Genomic DNA, 11,866 nt, shown 5'->3' with positions numbered 1-11,866 from the left:
GTTTTAATGATAATCAATATTAATAAACAGTTTATTTAAATTTCTTTATTTAAAGATATATATTAATTATTTCTTTTTTTAACATTACTTAACACTTAGTCGTTGTATTTAATTATTTCTTGTATTTAAAATTAGCGCGTTTTATAATAAAAAATACATGTATATGCACATGAATTTGTTTGATGAGATTTATTTCTAATGAAATTCATCATAATACCTTTTTTCACCATTATTTTTTTATGGCTCCCAAAAGTTTTTTTAGCTGATTGCAATAATGTCTTCTTTATATGTTGTAAGTATAATAATCGTGAAAAGATAATGAAAAGGTGAAAGATTACTGTGTTATAATGAATTTTATTAGAAATAAATCTCATCAAACATGTGCATATCATTCTCATCATTCATGTGCATATATATGCAATTTTATTTTTTTGTTTTTTTTGGTATGCCATTATGTGACATTTTATCTACCTGTATTTTTCCGGTAAATTTTATTTTATGTTGGTTTGACTCTTGGTTTTTGTTTGTCCGACTGGATTTTATTTATTTGAACGAAAAGAAGCTGTTAGAAATTTTTTGAGATGTAATTATGACGACAATTATTTCTCAAATCAAATACTTAAGATAAATAGCATTAATTTGAAATTAATTTTACATGTACGATAAAAAAGCTGAAAAGATGAGATTTAATATGTTTATTATTAAACTAAGCTTTGAATCTCGAGCCATCAAATCTTGCAAGCCGGTCTTCATAAATGCACGTTTAAATCTTTTTCAATCTGAATCTCGTATCATAAACATTCGTTGCAATCAAAAGTTTGAAACCATATTTTATTAGAAATATGTCATTAGATTGATTATGATTTTAGTTTCTGAAATATCTTAATCGAAAGTTTAACTTACAATTCCGTATAAGCTATTTAGTAAGGCCGCGGCTCCATGAGCAAAATTCTTGTCAAGTTAGAAATATATTTTTATGTACTGGGCGTTGTAATATTATTGAAATATTGCATTGCTTGAATTGTGAATTTTCAAACAATTATTAAAAAATAGATTTTTATTATTACAATAGTTTAAACATATTTTAAAAGAAATATTGATAGTAAGATTTAAATTAGCAAAAAAAGAAATAGTGCCAACGGTACATGGTGTTCCCAAGCGGTCACCCATCTAAGTACTGACCATGCCCAACGTTGCTTAACTTCAGTGATCGGACGAGAACTGGTGCTTTACAACGTGGTATGACTGTTGACGATAATAAAGTTTCCTATTTTATATATATATATATATATATATATATATATATATATATATATATATATATTTTTATCAAATTTCTTAACACTTGTTAAAAATATAGTGGTTTGTTTCTTTAAAATATTTATATAATAAAATTTGTTCACACATAAACATACATATATTTTCGATTTTTAGTAACAAAAACATGTCAAAATATAATTAAATTAAAAATATATTTAAATTGATTAGAATTATGTAATAATCAAATATAATTTTCTTTAATGCATTCAATGTTACATTGTATATTCTCTCTTTATTTTTTTTCCTGTTTAACTTTGTCATTATATATTACGGTCTATAACAGGCGTAAAATGAAACTCCAAAGATCAATATATCTTCCAAAGAAAACATGTAATTTATTCAAATACTATATATAATAATTGTATAATAGATACAAATTTATATATAAGCTAAATAAACGTGAAATTTTGGAAACTTATTATCTGCACATTAAGACAAATTGTCTTGAAGTTACTGGTATATAGTCTGATAGCAAACAATCAATCGCAATAATCCTTTAATGTTAAACGAGGTGTTATATTCATGCTTTGTAACTCTTGGAACAATAATTTATAAGCGTAAGGCATTGTGACCGTAGAAATGGAAGAACTACTACTGCATCTTTGGCACCAACCATTATATCCTATAAGATCACACTTGTTACAAATGTCAACTTGAAATGCATCACTCTCTCCATTAACATCATGCTAGCCCCATAACCGATCAAGCAATCACATTCCATTTCACCCAGTCGTAGACCACCGTTTTTGGAACGACCTTCTGTCGGCTGGCGTGTTAGAATTACCTTCGGCCCCCTGGCACGAGCATGTATCTTGTTTTGTATCATATGTTTCAATTTCTGATAATAAGCCTATATATTACAATTGAATTAGTATTTTAGAAAAAATATTAAACAAAAATTCTGATTTCTAAATAGTTAATTTCTAATAAATTGATAAATTTCTAATTAATTGAAAATAATTATTGTTAACAGATAATTCAAATAATCTGATTAAAAAGTAAAAAAAAATTTTAATGTATCACAAATCTTCGCTGCAACTATACAAGGCATTACCATTTCAATTAAAATCATAAAAATAGAGAATTGTAAATTGAATTACATTGATTACTTTATTCTAGAAAGAAAAAACTTACTATTTCAGAAAAAAAATATCTCTCTATCGGCTGTTCAGTCATGCAGCTATAAAATAAATCTTTACCTAAGTAATTATAACCATGTTTTGTTAATTTTTCTTTACAGGAATCCACTACATTAGCGCTCTCGAATGCTGCAAATAAAAATTAACGAGATTAAACATTATCACATATAGAGTTCAATCATTATATTCTTGTACCTGTTGCATCTTGCAATGTTCCACTCGCAACTCCCATATTGCCAGTTAATATCTCTATCAGTTTCCCAACTGTCTAAAATATTTTTCTTCTGCTCCAATTATTTATATGATATCTAGATCAGCTATTATTTCCATAGCTTTGAAAATGACAGTAATCATTATATCATCTTGGAACATATTGTTTCTTATATAATATTTGTGATTTTTACCCACAACACTTGTCTTAGTCTTTTTGTTGTGCGTAAAACTGTTACACGATGCAATAACTTCTTTGCCATCTTTTTCCACAATAATTCTATTTTTAACCATTTGTTCTTGCATTAATATAACTTTTTCTTGACCATTTATAATAAAATAATTACCAGATTCATACGAGGGCATTCGTTTAATTTAGCCAATTCATAATGAGATTTATTAGTTAATACACAATTTGAACTGCACAACATTATTGGCATCCTGCAAAAAAAATTTATGATCATATTATGTTTTTTTAATAAATCTGATGTTTTCTAAGTCTTTTATTTTCTTTTATCTTCTTCATTGCGTTTACCTTCCAATTACTATGTCTGTGTTTTTTACCCGCTGATTATTTCTTATATATTCAATATCCACTGAAATTGGCGCAGAATAATTTAGATCTCTTAAATGGCATTCGTGTGGTGTTGTTAATCGTTTATCATTTGAACCATCATCAGGTGAACCAACTTTTATACTTAAATGTCTGAAAAAGAACATTATTAAACCAATAATTCTACAATTGCATTTGCTATAAAAATATATACGACAATTTCTTACTTTACATAAAAATGTGGATCTTCATTATATAAAACTTTTTCATTTGCTTTGACAATATTATTTATTTCTTCATTAATGAAATAATTATAAGAATCTATATGGTGTCTTGCCACACTTTTGCCTTTCAGAAAAGCTTCCACTAACTTTTCTTTGTTCTGTAATATAAAATAAATATATAATTCATTAATTAAAATTTATTTATAATTTAACAGCCTATGTGCATGTGTAAAAAAATAAGAAAATAGTTATTTATTCAAGTAAATATATATGATTTATGCTATTTTAATAAATTAACGTATATATTTTGTCTTTCATAAAATAAAATTAAAAAAAAACACAAATTTCCTTTATATAAATTCCGCTATTACCAAGCGTACAACTTTCAAAAGAATTAATCATACAAGTTTCAAAAAGAATTGCCGAAGAAAAATACATTCTGTACTTACTCTTATTTCATTTGTTTGTTCCATTTTTATCAGTTATAAAAGTCACGTAATGTTAAAAATCAATACTTTTCGATAAAAAAGTTTATTTTTTTTTCCAATACACAATGTATCATGCACGTGGTCGCATATAACTTATTTTTTCTTTTCTGTGGAGACGTTTAACGGCAATATCGCCAAGCACAAATATTAATTTTATTACGCGCCACATGGCAAATCGTAGTGGAAGGGATACAACGCAAGCAACTATGCCACGTGTGCGCAGAACGATCTGCGCATCACATGTACACAGTTATGCTTGTGTTATATCCCTTTCCACGACGATTTGCTATGTGGCACGATCAAAATTGGCATCTCTATCTGACCAAGTTCAATACACTTAGGCTGCGGTCGACAAGATGCTAGAAATGCTTCGAAGCGTCTGATTGACCAATCAGAGCAAAGAGAGTAAAGATTTCTTTATTCTGATTGGTTAATGCAATGCTTCGAAGCATCTCTAACGTCTTCTTGACTGCAACTTAAAGGTATAATTTCAAATGCTGCAACTCATGCAGTGGAAAGGTCACGTGTTCGAAATGGACGAATCAGCGGTCTATTATCACTCATTCGTCACGTGACTTCTCTGCTGCACGAGTTGCAGCACATGAAATTGTACCTTAATGCTAAGACCCCAGGCATTTGCCGGAGCCCTGGATTAGTCATTTTTTTGGCAGCATTTGCCGAAATTCCTTCACCGTATGTATGGAATAGAGCTGTTAATGTGGTGGGAGGATTTAAGTATCTGAACGGTACCTTAAGATTCTAAATTCTATGCATCCTAAAGGTTTATCGTGAAAAGGAAACCAAGTACTTAGCGATTTAGAGCTAATTTCATCATCTTCGGTTAAGTTAACCGACGGTTAAAATCAGTTCAGGCAACTGAAATTATAAGAATGCTTTGTTTTCCATCTCTATTTTCTGTTGTCACTCTGTTGATTTTAACCGTCGGTTAACTTAAGGCCCTTGCACAATGTGAGACAATAGCGATAGGAACAAGGGAATAGCGATAGCGATAAACGATATCCAATGAGAGATCTACTTTTTCGAAAAAGCAGTGTTCTTATTGGATATCGCTATCGCTATTCCCTTATTTCTATCGCTTTTGCCTCGCATTGTGCAAGAGCAAGAGAGGTCGTATATACTATCTTCAATTATTTTGATTGTTAAAATAATCTATTTTAGATACGCAAATTTGTAAGCGACAAATTTGTAAAGAGGAGATTATAAATTTTTGCTGTTGAACACAAGATAAATACATGCTCGTTGGAAATTGACTGGCAGATAAAATATTTTCAATCCTTGTTTAGTCTATTGGAAAACTGAAGATCTACAACGCGTCAAACATAAAAGGACGCTTAGAAATAAAAAAAACACACTATTAATAATAAATAAATTTGAGATAATATGTTATAAACTTATATCTTAGTATTTACTAATTTCATACAGCTTTTAATAATTTTTTTGTGAATATTTTTAATATTATATTAACTTTATTGTGTAATGTTTTAATATTATATAGATGTTAATCTATTAATATTAAATTTATGTAATATTTATTAAACATACACATATATATAAAAAGTATATATATAATATATACATGTATACATAAATATATGTACATATATAATATTAAAAAGAAGCATACTCAAATTGCAGATTTTGTTAATATTAAAACGCAGATATATTAATTAAGTATAATATATATTAATTAATTTTATAATGTTTGTATTAATTAAAAATATGTATCAGATTTAATATTTAATATTGTTATGACTTGTTATTAACATACTTATTATTGATATTGATGCGATAATTTTTTTATTTATTAATACCATATTTTATAAAGAAAATATATTTTTTGTACGTATTTTAAAAGTATTAATCAATATTCATAAAAATATTTTAATAAAACTTTTTTTATAAATATTTTGCATTTTGAATTTTTCTTTAATTGTCGTTACAAGAGAAATTTCCAACAAATATTTTTCCTTTAGCATGAATATCCACAGACTATATACACACAATATAACATTTCACATACATTCAAATAAGTTAAAGTAGTTTATGGAAAATTGAGCACTTACTCTACTCGTTTTTTAAACGATCGGGAAAGCGCATCTAAATCTTCCAAAACGCGATTGTACTACAGTCGTCCGACCTCGCCCTCCGGAGATAATGTCTGCGTAAAATCGAGAATCTCTTCAAAGCGAATCCTGCGAGTACGTGTTAATAGTCTCTGGAGTATAGAGATGAAACCGTCAAGAGCCTTATAACGAGGAGACATTCATTCGAAGTCGACATCGTCGAGCATGTTCATATCCTCGTTAACAGGAGCTAACTACAGGAGATAACTAACATAGCATTATTGACTCCTTCCTCCGAAGAGGGAAAATAACGAGAACTATCATTCAACTTGGCGCACACCATTTTTTTTTTCTTCGATAAAATGCAATTGAATGAAATACCAAAAGACGATAAACGCCTAAAAGGATAAGCAACCAACAAGCCAATTAAAAACAAATTAGAAAACGACATAAGTAACAATTTACAAAACATAAATAACAAATTTACAAACTTAAATAACGATTTATAAAACACTAATGACAAATTCTTTACACAAAAACAATTTGTATACTCAATGGCGTATTTGTATACTCAAACACGCATGATATATAAGTACTATGAAATGGAATTTGTATAAGAGGGAGTTTGGACAATAACATTCTTCTGCGTAATAAAACATTCAATTTGCGAATACTGACTAATTTTATTTTTCTACTGATAAAAAATACATTACATTTCTGTATTATTCAATCGAAAATGTAGAATCGTTATAACAATAAATTTTTAGTATTGCCACTATTAATATAAAAAAGTAAACAAAATAAATTGCAAAAGATAAATATTATAAACGAGCGTTGCCAATTAAATCGTATTGTAGCGATAGAAAGACAATTCTTTATAGACAGTGAGAAACAAAGTTTTTGTATCATATTTTGCTTGATTAAAGATTCCCATTTTTACAAATGTTCTTTTTACATATAAAATAATCGTCTTTTTATTTTATATCAATCTTTTATTCTAATTTTCTTGTATTTTATTAATATAAAATATAAGATATATATATGTAATTTAATAATTAATATAATTTAAAGTACAAATTATATCTTGCAATTATCATCTACAATATTTATTATGCAATTAATTTTGATATATACTGTTATACAATACTTTGAAACATGATGAGATAAAAAATATGAGCCTAGATCTATAATATATATGTACGTACGTGCAAAGTATATATATATAATATAATTTTTAGTAAAATTATTTTTTTTATAGAAAAATTTAGTTTGATATTAAAAATTTTTTTCAAATTATCATTTAGCAAAAAAACTACTTTCCATAACAAAGCTAAATTTATAAACAGTGTATGAAATATGTGCATATATACATATATGAGTATATATACATATATGTGTTTCACAATATATAGTATATATACATGTATATATTTTACAAATTTTTACAAATTGTTTATAAATATAACTTTACATCAAAATATTAAAAATTACAATATATTAATATACTGATCATATTTCAATTACAATTTATAAAAGACTCTACTATATTTTATTAATATTAAATATAAGATATGCATATATTAATAATCGATATAATTTATATAAATGATATCTTATAATTAACATTTAAAATATTTTTTATTTAATTAATTTTGATAGTATACTTTAAAAAGTAATGAGGTAAAAAATATAAATTTAGTTATATATATATGTTGCGCAAAATATATGTGTACATATAATATATATTATAGTATTCTGTAAAATTATATTTTTTTGTTTTTATAGAAAAATTTATCTTTTTTTCAAAGATAATCAGAACAGGAAGATAGACTAGCTGAACTACTTAGTCAGTATATAAAAATATTAATAAGAATTGCGATTTGTTGCGTTCTAAAGTAAAAGAGAGTGTCGTTATGCGAACCTAGATATACCTTTGTCGCGAATATTTTATGATAACATCTTACGTCAGTTTCTTGCAATACATAGCGCTTTAATAAAACGAACTTGATATTAAGAATAAAAATATTTGTCACATTAATATTTGTACCATCTTTCTTGCGCTATATTGATGTAAACAGTGTACTCTGTTTCCTCTGGTGTAACATCATTGAAGAATTCTCCGCCGGATTGAAAATTGGCGAGAGTATTAAACATGCTATAAGCATCTCCCAAGATCACCTGTAAGATATGAAGCTCATCAATGTTTCGTGATAATATGAATTTTAAAAGTAAATAATTGGCATTACCAATAATGTTACAATAGTCTAGCTAGGGAGCATAAAGTTTTAATATATATTATAATATACCAATCCGCTTAACACATAACATATTTATACCAAAATGTATATTAGTTCAAATTAATTAAAAAAAGATAAAAAAAATTAAAATTTGAAATTTAGTGACTATCCATTTAAAAATAAAGAAGGCAATAATTTTAAAATGTCTGGTTAAATGATTCATAATGCCTGTTTGTACACTTAACCAGTATAACTTACCCTTTGGTTATATTCTTTTGGAAGTGATCGTTTGCTATCTATTGCCCCCAGAGCTATTAAATTTTTGCAGTTTAAGTTATACGGGATTAACCGCTCATAGTAAACCTTGTCTTGATTATACCTACAGTGTGCAAAATCATGTGGTAAAATAAGTTGAGCCGTTTGTCCTCCGTTTAATACGAGTACGATACCTAAACCTGAAATATTGAATTTCAAAGACTTATTTAATTATGCATTTTTATTACACATTATTACACATTATTCTTATGAATTAGTTTCATTAATTTCATTCCCTATTTATTTCGTAAATAAAAAAGATGACTCTCTTAAACATAATAGATAATTTCTCACCCATTAATGGAAGACACTGACAGCAATTTGAAAAAGCCTTTTGTATTAACGCTGTTATGTTAGATCTTGATCTACGACCTTTAGCGCGTATTTTGATCACCGGTCCTCGTTTACCTTCACTGAAAAAAAATTGGCCAACTAAACAGCATTTAATATGATTATGACCGTAAATAATTTTCATTTTTAACTCTTTAGGAACAACCTCATATACGATACAACTATTATTGATAACATTTGTAGAATTTGCCGAGACTACCGCGTTCATAGTAAGCTACAACAGAAATCGCATCCTTATGAATAAAGACAGAAAAAGAAACAAATTTGTGTTAAAATAAATAGAAGCTTTATTAAAATTAATGATAAATTAATATAATTAAAATAAAACAAATATATTAACAATAAAATAGTAAGAATAAAAGAAAAATCTGCTTCACTTTTCATTTTTTTTCCGTGAAATCAATATGTTTTTTGTATATAAAAATATATCAACAGTACATACGTGTCCGTTAAAAGGCATAGCTGGTTTTGCGGCAAAACCTGATCCAATAACAAAAGTATCATTGACATTACATCTTGATAATATATCTTGAATGTCGTATGCGATATTTGTCTGCGGTCTTGGACTAAAATACTTAAAATCACCCAACTCCAAAATGCCCGTGTTACCGGATAGTCCTGTTAAAATGTAAACTGCATCATGTAAACTGTATCATGTTTTGCATTTCGAAAATTAAAAATGCTTGTTATTATATTTCTTACCAGCTGCGGCAAGATTATACGGCTTTTTGGTTAGACAAGGACAGCTAACCACCGCAATTTCGAATTCCTCGAAATATGGATTTAATGCGTCGTACAAAACTATATCATCACGTAATAAAAGATGCATAAAATATCACCTATCTAAATCAAATAATGAATTTTATATACGTACCATTTTTTAAATTCTCGAGTGTAGGTGTAAGTAACCTGTATGATGGTATATAATTTTCATTTTCATTTTCTCCAGATTCATTACTGCTCAATGTATTATCATTCTCAATACTAACATCTTTACTTCGGCGAAGATGCTTTCTCGAGAAGATGGACGGACAGGTTCCCATAATACTTGATTTAAAGTATAAACGCGGTGTTATTAGATAACTATAAAAAGCGTAAGAATTGTTAGCAAATTATATACAAAGTAAAGAAACTAACAGAGTACATATTTCTAGCTTTTAAAGATGAAAAAAATTGTACATATTAATTTTATACTATAATATATATTAAAAATAAAATTGTATTATTTTAATGTGCAAACTTGTTAATAGAAAAGAAAATTTGCTTATTAGATTAGCTAGATTATTATTCATTTTAATTTTAGAAATATTTTTTTATTAAGAAAAAAATTATGTTCCTACATTATTATTCGATTATTTTATATACGTGTTCAGATAAAATCGTTAAATGATTAATAATATATGAAATAAATTGAACGCATATGCTAATGCAAAAAAAGGAAAAATATACTTCTAAATATTTCTAGATATGTATATATATAATATATTATATATAATATATATATGTATATATATAAAATAGAGACTTACGTTTTAAAATTTATAATTAATTGGATTATTAATTATTATTATTGCAAGGCACGTATCTCCTTTTATAAATCGCAGATATGAATCACACAGAGTGTTTCGGCGAGAACTGTTCTTTTAAATGTAACAGAAATTAGAAGAAATCAAACAATATAAAACATTAGCGGTCACAAAACAATGATAAACCAATGTAAATTACTAACAATAAAATAAGTTTGTAAATAAGTTTTTTATTCTCTAATGTACTTGGATACTAAATCTTATAATTTATTTCTTTTTTAAATTAATTTTGAAAAGATGATTTAGAAAAAACAATTAAATTTATAAAAGTTATTTATTTATAGAATTATACAATGTAATTTTAAAGCATTATAAATAATATATTATGTATTTATACATATTTTTATAATATGATAAATATTTTATTCTAAAAATAAAAAAATTATATATGTATAGAGGCATTATATAAATTATATAATATTTAATCTGAATGTTAATACTGTCAGTATATCAAATATAATCCACATTAATAGATATTCAGATATATAAATATGTATCTAGCATCAGTTAATAAAAGATTTATATATTTTCGATAAAATAATAGCTAAATGAGCAAAAATAATTGCCTGATTTGAATAACTATAGCCTATAGTTTATACCGATATACTTTAATAAAGTACTGTGAATACTATATACAGGGTGTCTAAAATGAAAATAGAAAAAAATACAGGACTTTTCTGTTCAGAATAACATTCTCCTTTCCTTAAAGAGTATTGCGCGAATTTTCGGACACCCTGTATATATATCGAGCACAATCATTCTATTCTTTAAAGAAATAGCTTGGCCATTAATTGTAATATTTTAACATATATTATATATATTAAATTACATCATTGTAGATTAGACCTAAAACACAAAAGAAATTTTGTCAAATAACTATAGAGCAAATATTTCTTATATTTGGTCATAAAAATTTGGTCACAAAAAACAATGCTGCTGTTCAAATTGACTTATCATCACTATTTTAAAGATTTTAAAATTATTTTGAATTTTAAGAGAGGAAATCAGCGATTTTTTATTTTAAAATTCAAATTAATTTTAAAACTTGACGTGATATGAAGCAATATGATTAGAGAGTTACTTGAATAAATTTTTTTTTATATCGGCCTGTGTTATATTTATATCTCTAATGCGTTCAAGATTGCTGATAATGTCATCGATCTTCTATTATCTCCGAATCTAGGCTCACTAGTTTTTAAAAATAAAATTTATAAAGGAGTATCGATTATGTAATTCAAATGAAATTAAAAATTACAAAAATGAGCGAATTTACTAAAAATTTTATTTTATAAAATTTTATTAGTTCAAACTTTATAGCGTTTTTTAATGTAACAAGTGTAATCGCTTTGAAAATGATTA

At 26.3% G+C, this 11,866-nt stretch overlaps 2 protein-coding genes and 1 non-coding gene across 5 annotated transcripts; all 3 read right to left on the bottom strand.

The window, feature by feature from the left end:
* Window positions 1-1,133: 1,133 nt before the first annotated feature.
* Window positions 1,134-1,253, bottom strand: LOC126851823 (5S ribosomal RNA). The gene has a single exon (XR_007687738.1). It is a non-coding gene; the product is annotated as a 5S ribosomal RNA (ribosomal RNA).
* A 449-nt stretch (window positions 1,254-1,702) lies between these two features.
* LOC126851436 (DNA-directed RNA polymerase III subunit RPC2-like) lies at window positions 1,703-4,109 on the bottom strand. 3 transcript variants are annotated; one of them, XM_050595408.1, is made up of 7 exons: window positions 3,896-4,109; window positions 3,450-3,604; window positions 3,205-3,375; window positions 3,017-3,110; window positions 2,655-2,791; window positions 2,455-2,588; window positions 1,704-2,170 (listed from the first exon to the last, which is right to left on the bottom strand). In XM_050595408.1, exons 1-5 carry the CDS (start codon window positions 3,917-3,919, stop codon window positions 2,780-2,782), a joined length of 456 nt encoding a protein of 151 aa, XP_050451365.1. In that variant the 5' UTR covers window positions 3,920-4,109; the 3' UTR covers window positions 1,704-2,170; window positions 2,455-2,588; window positions 2,655-2,779. The 3 variants fall into 3 exon arrangements, 1 of the variants encoding a protein (XP_050451365.1); XR_007687664.1 differs by having other exon boundaries at window positions 1,703-2,170; window positions 2,520-2,588; window positions 2,655-3,110; XR_007687663.1 differs by having other exon boundaries at window positions 2,655-3,110; window positions 3,234-3,375.
* A 3,487-nt stretch (window positions 4,110-7,596) lies between these two features.
* Window positions 7,597-10,584, bottom strand: LOC126851422 (ester hydrolase C11orf54 homolog). Its single transcript, XM_050595384.1, has 7 exons — window positions 10,451-10,584; window positions 9,796-10,004; window positions 9,624-9,722; window positions 9,364-9,539; window positions 8,865-9,135; window positions 8,514-8,710; window positions 7,597-8,196 (listed from the first exon to the last, which is right to left on the bottom strand). The coding sequence occupies exons 2-7, from the start codon at window positions 9,962-9,964 to the stop codon at window positions 8,053-8,055; spliced, it is 1,056 nt and encodes a 351-aa protein (XP_050451341.1). The 5' UTR covers window positions 9,965-10,004; window positions 10,451-10,584; the 3' UTR covers window positions 7,597-8,052.
* Between the last annotated feature and the right edge of the window lie 1,282 nt (window positions 10,585-11,866).

Source organism: Cataglyphis hispanica, chromosome 8, assembly GCF_021464435.1.
Source record: "Cataglyphis hispanica isolate Lineage 1 chromosome 8, ULB_Chis1_1.0, whole genome shotgun sequence".
Lineage (NCBI taxonomy): Eukaryota > Metazoa > Arthropoda > Insecta > Hymenoptera > Formicidae > Cataglyphis > Cataglyphis hispanica.
The sequence above is the reverse complement of the archived record's forward strand: the minus strand, read 5'-3'. Positions and strand labels throughout refer to the sequence as shown.